The 20,622-nt window shown below is 39.3% G+C and overlaps 1 protein-coding gene across 2 annotated transcripts in view; it reads right to left on the reverse strand.

Annotated features, from left to right (window-relative positions):
• Positions 1 to 20,622, reverse strand: part of PRKG1 (protein kinase cGMP-dependent 1) — a 1,173,156-nt gene that overhangs the window by 413,800 nt on the left and 738,734 nt on the right. For both annotated transcript variants that reach the window (XM_022569451.2, XM_022569450.3), the window contains exon 4: positions 16,768 to 16,873. In XM_022569451.2, the coding sequence (XP_022425159.1) occupies positions 16,768 to 16,873 (106 nt within the window). The remainder of the gene's footprint in view (positions 1 to 16,767; positions 16,874 to 20,622) is intronic.

The raw sequence follows: 20,622 nt of genomic DNA on the forward strand, positions 1-20,622 counted from the left end.
AACTAAGCCCGTGCGCCACAACTACTGAGCCTGCTCTCTAGAGCCCTTAAGCCAAAACTACTGAGCCCGTGTGCCACAACTACTGAAGCCCGTGCGCCACAACAAGAGAAGCCACCGCAATGAGACGCCTGTGCACCACAACGAAGAGTAGTCCCGCTCTCCGCAACCGGAGAAAAGCCTGCGCACAGCAACGAAGGCCCAATGTGGTCAAAAATAAAATAAAATAAAACATATAAATTTATTAAAATTTAGAAATGAAAAAAGCAAATAACACCTTAGTATAATTAGGAAAATAGGGTTTTTTAAAAATTATTTAATTTATTCATTTCTAAATTTTAATAAATTTATATATTTTATTTTATTTTATTTTTGGAAAGTAACAGTTTTCTCTCTTTTTTTAGAATTTTTATAAAATATGCTTTATTTTATTAATGTATAACAGTTAAAATGAAATAATTTAGAAAAGCTATATTTTTAAAAGGTATTTGAAATCCATATAAAGCTATCTCCTATGCCTCAATTTTCATCATTATGATGCCTTTAATTCTCAGTACTTATGAATTTAATTCTCAACTTCAGCTCTCTCCAAGTTATGGCTTTTTCCTGGTGTATCAAAATCTTTAGCTAAAATGATATTCCAATGTGGTTCATTCACTGATTCTGTCCTAAGCACAGACCTTCAGCTTCACATGAACTCCAGATCTGTCCCTGTGTGCTGGGATTACTGACTTACTTCCCTGGTTTGCATGTGGCTCCTTCATCAACATCCCATTTCAACCTCAGGCCCACTTACTCCCCTAGACCATACTGTTTTTTCTGTCATCCCAAAACACTACCTGTTTACTATATTGCACTCAACTTCAATTAATTCCGGAGAGACCAAATTAATGGGTGTTGATGGCAGCAACAGACGAGCCAGGCGACACCAGGACAGGGATATAGGCAGGTTGGTGAAACAAGATACCAAGGTATACGTGGACATGATGGAGCTTGATGACAAAGCTAGTACTGAAGGGACTTATGGATGCTGGGATTTCCACAGAGTAAACACCTAGAGCTTGAATAAGTGAGATCAAACATGTGGCTCAGACAAAAAGATCAGAAAAATAATGTCAGCCACAGAGTCCTGAAGTACTCCAGGTCTAACTCTATAGTATATTTGTTAATTCTAAAATCTGCTTTGAATAATTCTGTCTAAATTTGAGCCTAAGAACCTTAAGTATGAATAAAGTCTGCCACTTTTCAGAAAAGGAAGAGTAAGATGCACTAGTACTTAAGTCCACTACATTTGGAATGGGCTAGGGTCTTTCCAAAGAGTCCTTATATGTCCAAAGGAGGAAATTAAGTTTTCATCTTAGGTTAGGGCATTAATCTAAAAATAAAAAGGCATTTTCACTTTATTTCTTTATTGACAAGTTATAAAATTTTCTGAAAGGAATCCTCTGTTTACTTGGAAGAGAGAAAAGTATGCAAAAATATAATCAGGTTTTTGTTAAGTTTACATCAAAAAAAAACCTATTTAAAGAAGTTAATCATGTACTTTGAGATGCCAGAGCAATTTAACAAGAGCTATGAGGAATTATTAGTGGGAGGAGCTTCAAGATGGCGGAAGAGTAAGACGTGGAGATCACCTTCCTCTCCACAAATACATCAGAAATACATCTACATGTGGAACAACTCCTACAGAACACCTACTGAATGCTGGCAGAAGACCTCAGACCTCCCAAAAGGCAAGAAAACTCCCCACGTACCTGGGTAGGGCAAAAGAAAAAAGAAAAAACAGAGACAAAAGAATGGGGAAGGGACCTACACCAGTGGGAGGGAGCTGTGAAGGAGGAAAGGTTTCCACACACTAGGAGCCCCTTCGCGGGCAGAAACTGCAGGTGGCAGAGCGGGGGAGCTTCAGAGCCATGGAGGACAGCGCAGCCACAGGGGTGCAGAGAGCAAAGCAGACAGACTCCCGCACAGAGGATCGGTGCCGACCAGCACTCACTAGCCCGAGAGGCTTGTCTGCTCACCTGCCGGGGTGGGCAGGGGCTGCGAGCTGAGGCTCCAGCTTCAGGCGGATCCCAGGGAGAGGACTGGGGTTGGCTGTGTGAAAGAGCCTAAAGGGGGCTAGTGCGCCACGGAGAGCCGGGAGGGAGTCTGGGAAAAAGTCTGGAGCTGACGAAGAGGCAAGAGACTTTTTCTTGCCTCTTTGTTTCCTGGTGCGCGAGGAGAGGGGATTAAGAACACCACTTAAAGGAGCTCCAGAGATGGGCATGAGCCACGGCTATCAGCACGGATCCCAGAGACGGGCATGAGATGCTAAGGCTGCTGCCACAGTCACCAAGAAGCCTGTGTGGGAGCTATCCACACAGGTCAGTATCCACACCTCCCCTCCCAGGAGCCTGTGCAGCCCGCCACTGCCAGGGTCCCGGGATTCGGGGACAACTTCCCCGGGAGAACGCACGGCGTGCCTCAGGCTGGTGCGACGTCACGCTGGCCTCTGCCACTGCAGGCTCACCCCACATCCATACCCCTCCCTCCCCCCCGGCCTCAGTGAGCCAGAGCCCCCAAATCAGCTGCTCCTTTAATCCCTGTCCCATCCTGATTGCCCCAGCAATCACAGAAGAAGAAGAAATAAAAGGAATCCAAATTGGAAAAGAAGAAGTAAAGCTGTCACTGTTTTCAGATGACATGATACTATACATAGAGAATCCTAAAGATGCTACCAGAAAACTACTAGAGCTAATCAATGAATTTGGTAAAGTTGCAGAATACAAAATTAATGCACAGAAATCTCTTGCATTCTTATACACTAATGATGAAAAATCTGAAAGTGAAATTAAGAAAACACTCCCATTTACCATTGCAACAAAAAGAATAAAATATCTAGGAATAAACCTACCTAAGGAGACCAAAGACCTGTATGCAGAAAATTGTAAGACACTGATGAAAGAAATTAAAGATGATACAAATAGATGGAGAGATATACCAGGTTCTTGTACTGGAAGAATCAACATTGTGAAAATGACTCTACTACCTAAAGCAATCCACAGATTCAATGCAATACCTATCAAACTACCAATGGCATTTTTCACAGAACTAGAACAAAAAATTTCACAATTTGTATGGAAACACAAAAGACCCCGACTAGCCAAAGCAATCTTGAGAACGAAAAACGGAGCTGGAGGAATCAGGCTCCCTGACTTCAGACTATACTACAAAGCTACAGTAATCAAGACAGTATGGTACTGGCACAAAAACAGAATGATAGATCAATGGAACAGGATAGAAAGCCCAGAGATAAACCCACACACATATGGTCACCTTATCTTTGATAAAGGAGGCAGGAATGTACAGTGGAGAAAAGACAGCCTCTTCAATAAGTGGTGCTGGGAAAACTGGACAGCTACATGTAAAAGAATGAAATCAGAACAGTCCCTAACACCAAACACAAAAATAAACTCAAGGGCTTCTCTGGTGGTGCAGTGGTTGAGAGTCCGCCTGCCAATGCAGGGCCACGGGTTTGTGCCCCGGTCTGGGAAGATCCCTCATGCTGTGGAGCAGCTGGGCCCATGAGCCATGGCCGCTGAGCCTGTGCGTCCTGAGCCTGTGCTCCGCAACGGGAGAGGCCACAGCAGTGAGAGGCGTGCATACCACACAAAAAAAAAAAAAAACCCAAAAAACTCAAAATGGATTAAAGACCTAAATGTAAGGCCAGACACCATCAAACTCTTAGAGGAAAACATAGGCAGAACAGTCTATGACATAAATCACAGCAAGATCCTTTTTGACCCACCTCCTACAGAAATGGAAATAAAAACAAACAAATGGGACCTAATGAAACTTCAAAGCTTTTGCACAGCAAAGGAAACCATAAGCAAGACGAAAAGACAGCCCTCAGAATGGGAGAAAATATTTGCAAATGAAGCAACTGACAAAGGATTAATCTCCAAAACATACAAGCAACTCGTGCAGCTCAATATCAAACAAACAAACAACCCAATCCAAAAATGGGCACAAGATCTAAACAGACATTTCTACAAAGATATACAGATTGCCAATAAACACATGAAAGAATGCTCAATATCATTAATCAGAGAAATGCAAATCAAAACTACAATGAGATTATCATCTCACACTGGTCAGAATGGCCATCATCAAAAAATCTACAAACAATAAATGCTGGAGAGGCTGTGGAGAAAAGGGAACCCTCTTGCACTGTTGGTGGGAATGTAAATTGATATAGCCACTATGGAGAACAGTATGGAGGTTCCTTAAAAAACTAAAAATAGAACTACCATATGACCCAGCAATCCCACTACTGTGCATATACCCAGAGAAAACCATAATTCAAAGAAGAGTCATGCACCACAGTGTTCACTGCAGCCCTATTTACAATAGCCAGGACGTGGAAGCAACCTAAGTGTCCATCAGCAGATGAATGGATAAAGAAGATGTGGCACATATATATAATGGAATATTACTCAGCCATAAAAAGCAATGAAACTGAGTTATTTGTAGTGAGGTGGATGGACCCAGAGACTGTCATACAGAGTGAAGTAAGTCAGAAAGAGAAAAACAAATACCATATGCTAACACTTATATATGGAATCTAAAAAAAGGAAAAAAACAAAATGGTCAGAATAACCTAGGGGCAAGACAGGAATAAAGATGCAGACCTACTAGAGAATGGACTTGAGGATATGGGGAGGGGGAAGGGTAAGCTGGGACAAAGTGAGAGAGTGGCACGGACACATATACAGTACTAAACATAAAATAGATAGCTAGTGGGAAGCAGCCACATAGCACAGGGAGATCAGCTTCGTGCTTTGTGACCACCTAGAGGGGTGGGATAGGGAGGGTGGGAGGGAGGGAGATGCAAGACAGAAGAGATATGGGGACATATGTATAACTGATTCACTTTGTTATAAAGCAGAATCTAACACACCACTGTAAAGCAATTATCCTCTAATAAAGATGTTTAAAAAAAGAATAATTATTAGTGATAGAAAAATTCTCTTTTCTAAAAACTTGATTTTTTTTTTTTTTTTTTTTTTACTCAAACAGGACCTCTCTTGTCTTATTAGAGAGCTTCAAACTGAAGTAAAAATAGTTTAGTGCTAGAGAGTCTAATTAACTAGCCATTAGAATTCTGAGAATCAGAGCTTAAGTCATCAAGAGTGAAGACTGAGGGCTTCCCTGGTGGCGCAGTGGTTCAGAGTCCGCCTGCTGATGCAGGGGACACGGGTTCGTGCCCCGGTCCGGGAAGATCCCACATGCCGCGGAGCGGCTGGGCCTGTGAGCCATGGCCGCTGAGCCTGCGCTCCGCAACGGGAGAGGCCACAACAGTGGGAGGCGCACGTACCGCAAAAAAAAAAAAAAAAAAAAAAAAGAGTGAAGACGGAGTGAACTGTCTTTAGGGAGACAATACATCCTTAAACTAGGCTAAATGAATGAAAATTGTTTTCCTAGAGTAGACTTCAATTTCATAGATTCATCTTATTTCTTATTCAATCCCAAAGGTCACTTTTATGTGTTTATATAGGTAACAAAACCTCATTTGGGCTAATTCTATACATCCAATATAGAATTCTTCATTTTGCCAGGGGGTCCTATCATTACTGCTAAATACTTAGCACACTCTTCACCTTTTGTATTAAGTGTCTAAAAGTACTTAAAGTATGAATTTAATATTTTTAACATAGCAGAATATATTGGTTTTAATCCACCCTTTTGATCACATGTTGTTTGTGCCAAAACTTTACCCGTAAGAAGCTACTGACTACTTCTACATCTGAATGCATTTATTTATTGAGGGAAAAAGATGAGGAGGAGGAGGAGAGGAAGAATAGGAGAAAGGTGGGAAGCAAAGAAGAAAGGGAAGAGGAAGAAAAGGAGGAAGGAAGGTTGGCTTAATGCCATTTAGAATAATATTCACTAACTTTACTAAAAGACCGGTCAATAACTTCTTGCTGGTTAGGGTTTAGCTACTTTGCAGACTTATCTTTTGGATAGTCTTGTATCTTTTCATATTTTTATCCAGGCGATATTGGAACATAGACTAACAATAACAACAAAAATCTCTCATTCCCTGTAACTCCCCTGTCTCTAACACCAGGACATAATTTCAGCAAACAATGCTACTTCTAAGTATACAGAGTTCAGAGTGCATATGAGCAAAAGAGAGATGAAATTTGTAACAATTCAGAATTCTCTGCAACTAAAGTCCTTGAATTTTAATATGTTCCTTGTATTGCCTTAAATCTTGGCCTTGTCTGTGTTAAATTTACTCATGGATTTAATTTCTTTCAAAAAATAAAACAAACAAATCCATCCTCTGAGGCAACTTTAATTTATCTCTGTTTGCACAACAGACCAGAGGACTTAAGGAGTTTTTTCCAAACATGGAATGCAGTGTTTACCCATTGGACCCCATCCAGTCAACTGAGAAAACAGAATTTCTTCAAAAGTACTGAATAATTTTAAACCCTATGTATTTATAGAATAACTGAAGTTACACTGCTTAATTGGAATCCTAGGCTTTGACATAAATATTCTATCATTTGTTGTATACATACAAATTTTAAAATACTATGCTTATCACTAGATTTCAAAGAAAAAATATCCTCTCCCCTCTGTTTTTAAATAACTCTTCAAAACCTCACGATTGGGGCTTCCCTGGTGGTGCAGTGGTTGAGAATCTGCCTGCTAATGCAGGGGACACGGGTTCGAGCCCTGGTCTGGGAAGATCCCACATGCCGCAGAGCAACTAGGCCTGTGAGCCACAACTACTGAGCCTGCGCGTCTGGAGCCTGTGCTCCGCAACAAGAGGGGCTGCGATAGTGAGAGGCCCACGCACCGGGACGAAGAGTGGCCCCCACTTGCCACAACTAGAGAAAGCCCTCGCACAGAAACGAAGACCCAACACAGCCCTAAATAAATTAATTAATTAAGAAAAAAAAAAGTAAATCCTATTTAAAAAAAACCTCACGATTCCTTTCATATATGGATAGATGATTACACACAAATTAATGTTAGGAATTTTTTTCAATGGTTGAAATGCATCAAGAAATGAATTTCCAAATAAATTTTGTCATTATTTATCCTTGTGACTTTTTTTTTAATATGTTCACCAATTGGCACTTTTCTTCTATATATAAAAAAATAATAAATACTCATCTATTGATCTCCTGACATTATCCATTTTCAGGAAGTTGGCCTGATGTGATCAAGAGAACAAGGACTTTGGGACCGAGTCTGGTTTTGAATCCAGCTGTGTGATGCTGGGAAAGCTTGTCATTTTCATAACTCCAGTTGCCTCCTCAATAAAGTGGGAATAACGCCAACTCCCTCAAAGAATCCCGTCAAAGGTAAGTAAGATAATGTGTATAAAGTAGCAGGTGTGGGCTGTTTTGTTCTTGTTTCCTCCCTTGTCTCCTTCACTGCTCTGAAAACTGTCACTGTGGGGGAGTGATCAGAACCCAGCCCGTCTTTCTGTTACCAGACATCATGCCAGCTGCTGCCTCTCATGGCTTCCCATTCCAGTGCACTTTCCCTACACCCAAGGCAAAGCAGAAAAGCAGGACTGTCGGGTTTGGAGATACCCTTTCTGCTTAACAGCCAGATTCTAAGCTTAAGAGGTCACCTTGGTAAAGTCATATTGGTAAATAAATTATGACTAACTTTATTCCAAACGAAACACACACACACACACACACACACCCTAGAAACAGAAACTATGAGTCATATTTCTCCTTATTCAGGCTTTTTCTAAACAAACTGATGTACTCTCCTCTTCCCAGGACAGATAAAACGTACAAGCTGAGACACATACTTTGTCTAAATCACCCGGATGTTTACTTTGTCCCTCAACAGAGTTTCCTCATCCACACTCCAGATTCTCAGATGTCTCTCCAGCTGTGGGGAAGTAGATTTCTACATCTAGTGGAGAAATCTAGGTTGCCGGGATCCAAGGAGCTCCCCGTTCTTAGTTTCCCTAAAAGCTCATGGATTCCTTCTGAACTTGTTCATTACAGAACAATTCTCCTCACGGAAAACAACTCCGTCCCAGATGCACCAATCATTGGCATACAAAACATTTTAAAAAGATAGGACAGTAAGTAGGCTCAGTATGAAATATACAGAAATGAAATAAGCCTCTAATATAGTATTGTAAATCAACTATACTTCAATAAAAAATAAAGAAGCCTCACTAGAGAAATGATTTATAAGGATCAAAACTACAGCAATAAAATGAAGGAATATTAAACTGCTTTATCACACGGCTTTAGTTTTTTAAACCCCAGTGTTGAGAAACTATCCTAGGAACATGACGGAGGAAAGTCAGCCTACAATCCCCAAAGGGACACATCCTTTCAAGCTTAGCCTCAGGACGAGCAGCATAACGAATCAACGTACTAAGTCCCTTAGTTGGGGCCTTGTCTTCCTCAGAGCCAAACAGTACTTGTCTGTATAAGACTCATTACTTGACTTAAATGGACAATTTTAGCCACAAATACCATAAATCAGATGTCTTATTAATCATTTGCAGGAATTAGAAGGAATTCACACATGTGGAGGTGAGTATGCCTATATGTAAACATTGTAGATGAATAATCTTAATCACTATATCATATGCAAATATCAGATTACATTTTCTTTTTAAAAAGGATCAATATGGAGACACTTGTGCAAATGCTAGATGACAACATGAAATTAATGGCCACTTTTACATTTATCTGCTCCTGTGTCACCTTTAATGAGAATGGATCTGCTACCATGAAATGGGCTGTAAGCAGGCCAACTTGAAAATGGTGTGAGAAAGTACCTCTTTATTCGTCACATTATTTGCCGTCAAATTAAAACTATGCCAGCTTTGCAGAGCTTAATTCTAATGCGGGTTTCACAGTCTTCTAGAAAAGCTCTATTAAAGCTCAAAGCTTAAGAGCTTAAAAGGTCTGTCACTTATCCCTTGAAAATTTTTTTAAAAGGTCCAAAATCCCTAAAACTATTTTCATATGCACCTTCTTTTGCCATCTCTCCCTGTAAAATCTAGGGAAAGTGGGATCGTGATTTTGCTTTTCCACAAATGTGATCTCAACAAGTTGATTAGACTATATTGTTGTCCCTTACATAATTTGTGCCCAAAAAGTAGCATCATGATTTCTTCAGACTAAAGTGTACCAAAGATACTCCATCAATCAACGTCCAAATAGTGCAATTCCTTAAAGAAGTTCACAGAACTCAGCTTAACTAAGCAAGGACAGGTCCTGCCTAAAGACCAGCATCTGTGCTTGAAGAGCTCCAGGCAGGAGGGTAGAAAGGAGCTTCCAGCCACAAACACTTTCCTCAGATGCCAAAAGACAGTGACCCTTAGTTCTTGGTTATTTAATATCCATTTTAGTAATAATGGTGCCTTCTGACATACAGGTGGTGGATTTCCAAACATCTCTGAGCCTAAGCAATTCTAAGACATCATCAGTTTTATTCATCATCATTTAAAGTGACAGCTCTTATGCTATTACAGAGTATTTATTTCTAAGAACATATCCTCAGGGGTGGGAGGAAGGAAAAAATTACTGAGGTTTGGGGAAAGGGCAATATTAGAGAAAAAATTACAGTAAATGGGAAGAAACCCAGATACACCAAGGACAAAGTCAGTGGAACTTTATTTAACTCTTAGGCCTCAGTTTTCTCATCTGTAAAATGTAAATGTTAGTACTTACTTTAAAGATTTTTCTTGAGGATTAAATAAGTTAATACATCTAAAGTGTTTTGAACATTGCTTAGCACACACTCAGTAACTGCTCATATTATCGTATTCTGTTTATTCCTAATAATAATCCTTCATTGTGGGAGGGTACCCTATTTTGGGTTGTAAAAACTGAGAGTCTGTTTAAAGAAACTCGCCTAAGATTACATACCTATAAGATGCTGAATCCAAAATTTAAACAAATACTCTTTTCATAACAAGTCATACAAACATTTAAAATATTTGAAATATATTTTCTACCTTCATCTTATATCCTAGATCAGTGATTCCCAAGAGTGGTCCCCAGACCAAAAGCATGAGCATCGCCTGAGAACTTGTTGAAAATGTAAATTTGCAGACCCCACCCCACATCTGTCATTCAAAACTGACATTACAAGGGCAGCTGTAAGCAGTTACTTTCTCTTACCTATGGACAATATAGCAATCTTAGCAGGAGTATTAAAACATATCCTAGAGGAATGTGAAACACTGGAACATGTGTTTAGTCAAGATCGTGTTGAGTTTTACGCTGGAAGTTTTGAACAAAGGACAGTTGAATTTCAGCTTTACCTGAGGGCAGAGAGCTGGATCAGTATATAGTTGACCCTGGAACAGCAGGGATTTGATCTGCGTGGGTCCACTTTCATGAAAATGTTTTCCATAGTAAACACTAGAGTGCCTCATGATCCACGGTTGGTTGAATCTGAGGATGTGGAATGGCAGATATGGAGGAACCATGGATACAGAGGGCTGACTATAAGTTATACTCAGGTTTTTGAGTGCATGGGGGTTGGTGCCCCTAACCTCCACATTGTTCAAGGGTTAACTGTACTACCAATTGTCCATGTGACTTTGGGCACCTCCCACAACCAGTCTAGGCCTCGGCTCTCTCATTAGTGAAATGAGCAACCTCTCATATCCCTTACAAGTTTATATTCTACTCAAAGAACTTGAAATCTCTATGTTTTTATAAATATGATAAACAATAAAAATCTGAGAAACAAGGTGACCTGTTGGATTGAGTTATAAGAAAATGAAATTTGGGGGGTTTTAAACTGGATCAGAGAAGGAAAAACTTGCAAGGCATCTAAAAATTTCATTACCCCAGGCCGAAAGTAAAAATATAGAGTACAGAAAAAAGCCTATATAATATCAAACTAATAATATAAGTATGTTACCTTCGTGGAGAGGCAAAAAGAAAATACCACTAACCCACCCTCACGTTAAGTTTACTGTAGTGAGGAGCTTCATTAGAAGCTGTGAATGAGCTGTGAACTTGAGTCCAGGTATGGTAGAATACTCAGACTGGGAATTCAGAAGCCTGAGTTCTAAGCTCTGTTTCTAACTGAATGTGAACTTATTTTGGCCTCTGAGACTCAATTCCTTCACCTATAAAATGCGCACAGAGATGAAACTATATCTTGTCTTAGATTTTTCTAAAACTAAAATTTAAGCATTATTGATGTATCAGACCAGACATGAAGATGCATCATTATGTAGGCTAGGCCGCTGCTAGTGACAGGTGTGGTCAAAACTACCAGATGAGAGAAATGTAAAGCAATTAAAGAGACATTTCAGGAAGGTTGGTCTGGGATATAGACTGAAGTCATAGAGTCAACCCCAAATGAAATTATCCACATAGTGAAGGCCATTCTGATATCCAAAGGATAGCATGAAGTTTCTAGAACAAAGTCATATTGCTTTTTTTTAAAGGAATCACTTACTTTTCTAATATGCACGTGTAAGTAACATTTATTTAATTACATGTTAGATGTATATACAAGTATTATTGTTTTAGAGAATAAGGGGAAATAACAAACTAGATTTGGGCTTACTCCCTAGGAATGGACATACGGAATAAGGAACCTTTACACAGCATCAAAATGTATACCAGGGCTCTCAACAAGAAAACTGGGGCAGAAGGATTAATCAACAGAGTAGTTCTATGATTTGCCAAAGGCCCACTCCTCATCTGGACACCTTGTATGTGGATGCTGCTACGGCCCTCATAGGGAGCCATTAGCTTTGGGCTTTGTTATAAATTAGCTTCCAGGGATCTGATCAGAGATCCCTGGAGAAGATCCACTCTTCTGCCCAAAGAGGGCCAAACCACATGACCGGTAGTTTTAAAACTGAAAACTGGGCTTCCCTGGTGGCACAGTGGTTGAGAGTCTGCCTGCGATGCAGGGGACACGGGTTCGTGCCCCAGTCCGGGAAGATCTCACATGCCGCAGAGCGGCTGGGCCCATGAGCCATGGCCGCTGGGCCTGCGCGTCCGGAGCCTCTGCTCCGCAACGGGAGAGGCCACAACAGTGAGAGGCCCGCGTACCGCAAAAAAAAAAAAAACAAAAAGAAAAAACCCAAACTGAAAACTACCTTAATGGTTGGAGAGTCAGCTGAGAATCAAATAGGTAAAAAACTTCAAAATCTCTAAACTTTAAAATGCTATTTATTGAAAATACAACATGAAACTTGGTGGCTAATACTATTAATTCCTCTTTCAACCTAAGGAAGGTAAATCAGAAATCTGTAATTGTTTGAGATCAGATTCTTTTTTCTGCCATAATGGCACACCATTTCCAGGGTGCTACACCATAGATCACCCTAGAAAATGCATCCATTCAAAGGGAGAGGAGTCTCTTAGGAGGATCTCCATTGGGAGGGAACACAGCACACAAGGAAATGAAGGCTCACCACGGGACTAGAGCAAAGAGGGAATGAGAAGACAAGGAAGAAGAAGATGGAGAGTGAGATGAACCTAGGGAGGTCAGCAGTAGCCAGAGGAAGCAGGGCTTTGACGACAGTGCCAAAGACATACTTTATCTTAGGAGTGAGTAGTAGTCATGGAAAGGTCTTATGCAGAATGATGATGCGTGCATATCTGCCTTACCAAAAGATTCCTTAGTGGATCAAGAAAAGGTTTTTTTGTGGGTCGACAGGCTTGATTGAGTAGCTTAAATTCCAAACAGTCCCTGCTGTGTCTCTGATTTGTCAGGGAGGCATTAAGATAAATACAGGTTCGGCATCATCATAGTTTGGGGCCAACAGAAAACCCAGTTCCTTCAAGCATATCCCAGTGGTCACACAGCTGCATTCTAATGCTCCTCCGGGTATAGATGTCTGTGCCAACAGTAGCACAGAGAATATGCTCAGAAAACAGCAACACAAATTAACTCTGACAGTTAACTCTAGCAGTTATTTTTCAGGATCCATCTGTAAAACAACAGCATTTTTCAGTAGCCAAAGAAGATAGAAAATGCATCTCACAAAATCGCTACTGGACCTATAGCAATCGTACCTTGCTTAGCAGCACTGCCCCTTGAATATATATATATATTTTTTGCTATGCTTGCATAAGGAACATCTGTGTTTACATCAGGGAATGTGAAATTTAAGCACAAAAGAGAAACAACTAAATAGGATTAAAGACCAGAATCATGGTTTGATGTGGCGTTTAATAGCAAAGAGGAGGCCAGACCACATGACTGGTGGTTACAAAATGAGTAAACACACTGGAATGAAAAAAACCGACTTTGATAAGAAAAATCTTTGCATTTTGTCTGTGCATTTACATGTCTGATGTGTCCCCTCCTTTTCTCACCCTCCAGATTTACTGCTTGTTTAGAAAAGTGAAGTGTGGTATGGGGAGATGAGCAGTGATACAGAATCACTCCTCTTTTAGCCTGTCCCTGCCCTTGAAAGTCCTCCGTTAGGAAGGCATTCCAATGTACCATAGAGACCCTCACTGCGAAGAATTCTGATGATTTCTAATACCATCTGCTAGAGTTTTAATTTTTCTGATTGTGTCACACTGCTTAAATCCTTAACTATAAAGTATATGTATCTATAGTAGAAAAATTCAGATGAAAGTTTCTAGCAAGCATATTAGAGAAAAACACCCCGCCATGCGCATACACACAAGCGCACGTGCACACACACACACAGGCTGCTACAGAGGATTTAAGTATTAAGTCTGTTTTTATGATAAAGTCTTTCTAAACATGAAACCATAAAGTAAAAAAGTTGGCTGACTTAACTATGTAAACTTTTAAAGCTTTTACATAATGTAAGAGTGGTAAGCAGAATTTTAAAATCAACAATAAACAGGGAGATAAAAAATTCTGAAGTTATGGTAGAAAAGTTTAATTAATTTTGGTCATCTTCGTTTTTGACAAGATCTACATTTCCTTGGGGAAGATTATGTCATCCCAACAGGCCTTGCAAAATAAATGGCAGCAAGTATTAACCCGGGAAGGTGAAGGAGGAATGATTGCTCACTCTTAGTTTCACAAGTGTAATAGCACAGGGCCCAAGATTAGAAGATCCCTGGCTTCCCTGGTGGCGCAGTGGTTGAGAGTCCGCCTGCCGATGCAGGGGACACGGGTTCGTGACCCAGTCTGGGAAGATCCCACATGCCGCGGAGCGGCTGGGCCCGTGAGCCATGGCCGCTGAGCCTGTGCGTCTGGAGCCTGTGCTCCGCAACAGGAGAGGCCACAACAGTGAGAGGCCCGCGTACCGCAAAAAAAAAAAAAAAAAAAGAAGATCCCTATACCTGGTTTCATACTATGCCACCAGTGTCTTGAAATTTTTCACAATTTTTGCGAAAGGAGTCCTGAATTTTATTTTCCAGTGGGCCCTTCAAATTACGTACTCATCCCACACTTACTGTCCTGTAAATTGCCTGTCTACAAAGTGGTAAGCTGTGTGCCAGAGAAGAATACCAAGATGCTTAAGAAATAGCTCTAGTCGCGAAACGTGTGTAGTTTAAAAGTAGAGATAAGTTTAGCAGTGAGATTATAATAAAGTAGAAAATAACACACATGGTAGAAATGAAGCTCCGGAGAAGAGATTGCTTCCCAGCAGAACCATCAGTATCTGTGGAAAGGGCAGCTTTTAGTTGAATATAAAAAGAAGAGAGAGACTTAAACATTGACAATGGGGGAAAAGGCAACAGAGGCAGTGTGCTATATAAAAGCACAAGGTCTGCTTGGGCACATGGAATCATTTGGGTTGCCTGGGGCAAGAAGAAACCTGGCTGCAAAAGCAGGCTGCCATTGGCTGTGGGAGGACCTTGAATACCCAGCTAATGATGCTGTAACTAATTCAACAGGAACTATGAGCATTGTAGAAAGAGAACCAGTTGGTCACAGTAATAATTTAGGAAGATTAAAGCTGGCCCCAGGAAACAGTGGTCATTTGTCACCTTTCTGGACTCCCAGCCCACTACTACATACAAAAATGATGTGGACTTAATGTTTTACAGAGTGGCAAGATGAAGAGTGACATCAAAGTCAGTGCCTGTCTCTTTTAGTAAATCAGTTAAACTCCACTTGCTCTAAGCTGACCAACAAGAAATGTTTACGCAATCTAAGAGAACCAACTTTTATTGTTTAAGGTTTGAATTGTCAAAATAGATGACAAAAATAAAAGTATATCCAGGATCAATTACACACAAACACACACACACACACACACAGACATCTACAATTTCCTGAAATTGTGCCTCTAAAAAAGAGTTTTTGTTGGAGCCATGAAAGACAGCATTGGCACTCATTCCATTTCCTTATGAAAACTAACTTATGAAAACTGAAACCAGCATCATAAATACCCAGCTCTTAGGTATGTGAGACAAATAGTTAACTCTGTCCCGCAGACAAGCATTTCACTGATTACCAACTGGGATCTTTCTCTGTCAGGGCTGCATCACAAGAAATCAATAACTTGTACTTTAATAAAGGCTTAAAAATGAACATTCACTCTTATCCCTTTCTGTCTCCATTCACATACACACATCTATGTATCAGCACACATATTAACATATATATACATATATTACACAGATGGCACCTGAATACTTTAATTTCCTCACAAACTATACTAATCTTCAAGCAGAAGAAATTCACATTTCCACTTCTGTTTCATTCAATCACCTTTAGTAAAAAAACCAACACCTTGCCAAGAGTAATATTTTTTTTAATAGGTCTCACCTGATGTCATATTTGAATTTTATTGTCATTTTACCAGGAATAAAGAAAAAATTATGTGGAAATCCAAAATGTAATCAGAAACAATAAGTTAACCAAAAGAAATACCCAAGTACGGAACAGTAAAATTGCCTTTAAGAAAATTCAATAGATATCCATTAAGATTTTTCTATCACTGACACAAAATATGATTTTTTGACTCTGTTTAAACAATTTCTTCACCAAAAATATAAAATAAAAAGGCAAGTTTAACATTCTAGCTCTCAAAAATGAAATCTTAATTGGTGTTGCACTCCCATTTAGCTCACATACTCTGTACATCACTATTTAATGATGGTTCTGTTTCAAAAGAAAAATTATACAAAATAACTTTTTCAAAAAAAGTCAAAGTTGTCAATATTCTTTTTAATGATAATATATACTCTTTAAAATAAAATAAGCATAGAGACAAATGAATTTCAGTGACTATCAGTATATTCCTAAGAAACGAAAGCTGGTGTTTTATTCCAATTCCTATGGTATACTGAGTTATTATGATAATATATAATATCAGGAAAAGAAGAGCTTTTGATACCTCAGAACTGCAACATAAAATGAATTTAATTTGGGAAATTAAATTCAGGATTAAAGGATAATAAACTTCTTCTTGGAACTTTTCATCTTAGTCATCTGATCTTTAATATAGAACCTCACACAGAGATGATTCAGTCTTATACTGTGGGTTGCTTTAGAAGAGGTAAATATATTAATTGATCAACAGTTAGAGATGGGCTCAATATCCTTTTTGTTGTCATTGTTCCTGCAAATGCTCACTTGCTTCTCTCCTCTATGAGAGGATGTTGGATGAAACTCTGAATTTCTGACTTAACCACCTATCATGAAATTTGGCAGCAGAAATAGAAAGAAGCCAGTGCAAAGCCTTGTACTTCCACAAATTTGTAGGCTAATAAGACTGAGATAAAGGCAAAAAGTGTTCCCCGGGCTGCCTTTCAGAGGAAGGTTGAAAAGACAATAAAACACTCAGAAGAAAAGAAAGCATCCTACCTTCTTAAAAATTCCATATACTCGGTATGCTTGATGAGTCCTGTCCTCATCATTATTGTTTGAAAACATTGTCGATCAATGGCCCAGAGTTTCACATTTACAAGAGCTGCAGAAAAAGAAAAAAAAATAGGAAAAAAAATTAAAGAATTTCAACAGTGAATTATAATGTGCAAAAGCAATGAGTTATTCAGTGGAATAAAAATGATTAACCTTGGTTTAAAGCTAATATCATAATGCTATCCTATTTAGTTAAGAAGGCAAGTATTCTTACAGACAAAATGTAGTTCATAATTTTCAATACTAGTATTAATGTCTATAAGGAAGATTCCTGTTGCTCTTATGTCCTTAAGGGATGAGATGGTCTAAGAACACATTGAAAATATTTAGTATTTCAAGACTATATACAAAGGAAATCGGATGAAAAATAAGAGAGGTTCACAAGAAATAACACTCCCTGGTAAGTAACCAGAATGGGGTTAATGACTCACATGATCGATCATATTTTAATTTTTAAAAATATAGGTGAAAATTTAGTTTTCAGGTTTAGGGGTTAACTTAATAGAATAGAAATAATAATTACAACTAAATTGTAACCTGTGCCCAAAGTTACCATATGAAGTTATCAATATATTAGCTATGTTTGTTGAATTTTAATTTCTCTCACATACCACTGTCTTTGACAATGAATAATTAAGTATTGAAACTGAATACCACAGAAGAGATCACTATTCGATCTATTAAGCACATGACTAAAAGATAAGTTTTAGAAAGACAGATGTTATAGCATAAGAGAACAAAATATTAAGATAAACTTGGGTTTTAAAAGAGTACACTAAAAATGTTGGTAATTGAATCTGTGTGGTGGGTATTCAAGAAGCATGTTTTACTATGCTATTTGTATGTTTGCAAATTTTCATAATAGAAATATTTTAAGTTAGCACATGAACTAAAAAAAGACAATTCATACATAGTACCCATGGAGTGTGGGGTAGAGAAGGGCTGTGCAGGGGTTTGAGCAGGACCAGTGAATGGGGCTGAGGTATAGTCTAGTGATCCAAACACAAAAATGGACGAATGCAGTTCTCTCTTCTTCACAGTTCTCAGACTAAGCCCAGTGAATGCAATAGATCAAGATTTGGGCATAAGGGAGAGGAGAAAATGCTCGAGTAATCAGGCCATGTATGTGCCTTGCAGGAGGATGCTAGAAGTAATCCACAGAGGAACAGATGAAAAAGATGATAAAAGGAATATTGCACTCTAGAGCAAACCTTTATCTTTGAACTTTACCTAATTTTTCCTTGCAAAATTGTTTGAAGCTAAAAAAGAAAACATGACTTCTCCCTTGGCCAGCTCTTTACTGGAGAACAAAGATGGTCAGTTAAGTAGAAAAAGAACAAAGCAGCAAGGACCGGTGTGTGCATGGCTCCATTCCAAATAGCCTTCAAAAATCAACCTTCAGCAGAAAACAACGCTCATCTCACAGGTATTCTCCAGTCACATTCTAGTTCCTCTGTTAAATCCAGGCTCCTTTCCAGAACACCTGTTTACTTGAGACGAACCATAGAACTGGATGATATAGCCACAAAGGACTGAGAAAATCAGGACAAGATTCATAAGAAGTAGACCCTTAAAAAATGATACGGGACTTCCCTGGTGGTGCAGTGGTTAAGAATCCACCTGCCAACGCAGGGGACACAGGTTCAATCCCTGGTTCAGGAAGATCCCACATGCCGCATAGAAATTAAGCCTGTGTGCCACAACTACTGAGCCTGCGAGCCACAACTACTGGGCCCACATGCCACAACTACTGAAGCCTGTGCGCCTAGAGCCCGTGCTCCGCAACAAGAGAAGCCACAACAATGAGAAGCCACCACAATGAGAAGCCTGCGCACCGCAACGAAGAGTAGCCCCCGCTGGCCGCAACTAGAGAAAGCCGCAACAAAGACCCAATGCGGCCAAAAATAAATAAATAAAATAAATAAATTTATTTTAAAAAAGTGATAGGAGTTGAACGAGGAGAGAGACACAAAGGGTAGTCAAGTGGGGAAAGTACATAAACAAGAGCACAGCTGGAAGTGAGTTTGGGCTGTGGGAGTCCAGTCAGGGATAAAACAGACTGCAATGGTTGAGATTTCTGTAAGGTTGCTACACAATTTGAGAGTAGGTTGATGCGGGGCCCTGGAAGCCAGGCATAGGAAGCAAGGATTAATTTGATGAACAACAGAAAGCTACTAGAGATCTTAAAAAGACAAAACAAAACAAAGAACCACAATTTTAAAGGATATACCATGGGGATATCAAAAAAATTAAATGCTTACTAGAAAAAAAAGTATTTTCTACATTCATCATTTTTAATGGTTCCCAGGTGTTTCCAGTATAGACACTCCTCCTTCCAAAGGACCAATTAGGACATGCCAACAAATTTTATTTTAAAAATAGCAACAATAGTTGTATTATACATATTTTTAAAATGCACAAAGGCATGATTAAAAGCATAATGTCAAGGTGAAATAAAGCATACATACATTTTAAGGCTTTGCCCCGCAGAAAGACATCACAGTGCATACTCCTGGTAACAGTATATAAAAGCTTCTATTACAATCTCGTAAATCGAAAGATATCATAGTGATAGCTGAGAAAGACTAATCTAGGAGGGACACACTGGATTCAGAAACACCAGAGTCAAGCAGAACACAGACCAACACTGGCGCCATTAGAGTAACACTTTTTATACAAACCATAGGGCACAGTAGTTAATATGATAAAAGCTCAGTGTGAGGAAAACTGTTCCGATACACTGTGCGCACAGGTTCAGACAAGGAGTAAGGAGTGCCAGGCAGAGGCCACAGTAATTCAGGAGTGAAGTGAGGAGGGTCTTAGTGAATAAGGCAGCAATGGGAGTAACAGCAGAGGCTTGGCAGGTGTGTGTGTGCGTGTGTGTGTGTGTGTGTGTGTGTGTGTGTGTGTGTGTGTGTGTGTGTGTGTGTGTGTGTGTGTGTGTGTGTGTGTGTGTGTGTTACCTGCAGCACTATTAGTCTGAGCTCACACTTCAAGGTCAGGCTCCATCCCTTGTCTCTCCTGATAAACAACCTTTTTGTCTTACAACTATAGCTTTTTCTGTGTCATTTACTGGCATTTTGCACATGTTACCAACACGGTCAATTATCTCTATGTCTATATTACATTACCTCAAATAAGTTTGTACTACATCCCCTCTGAGAAAAGTCCCTGTCTTGTTTCCTCTAACTTCCCCCAACTCAAGAAACTTGCTTTTTATTTGATAAACACCGGGTATAATTGTTAATTAATGTAATTTGTGTACATGAAGTTCACCTGCAGAAAATATATATGCCTAGTCAGACTCTAGGGTTACATTAAAATGTCTAAACGGAATTTATTAGATATCATAATTCATGTGTAGAAAAACGATCTCTGAAATTAAGTTCACAGAATTCAGTATTTTTGTTTTATCTTCTGATTTCAATAGCCCATGTAAATGGAATGTCTGAGTAAAACTGTGTTCGATATTTTGCATGATAATCAATATGGCTTAATGAAACTTCAAGTTTGTCCATGACCTTGGGCAAGGTGCCAACGCCTTTTCTGTATGCTGCCAATATGCATAGTAGTCAAGTCAGCATTTTACAGGTAGGCAAGCATGACTAATAATCACCTTGTAATGTTGTCACAAGTATGGTTATATTGGAGTTGTGATTAACATCTTGCTTCTTAAACAGCCTGCTAGAGTATATGTCTGTTGCTTCCATAACTTAGAGAACATTCAAAAAATCCATTTACCTTTGATATTAAGTGGTATATTAATCTCTGTAGGGCATAAGCACTTCACAAATAAAA

The sequence above is a fragment of the Delphinapterus leucas genome, chromosome 16 (assembly GCF_059928025.1).
Source record: "Delphinapterus leucas isolate spDelLeu-1000000601 "Yukka" chromosome 16, BTC_Dleu_Yukka2, whole genome shotgun sequence".
NCBI classification, from domain to species: Eukaryota; Metazoa; Chordata; class Mammalia; order Artiodactyla; family Monodontidae; genus Delphinapterus; species Delphinapterus leucas.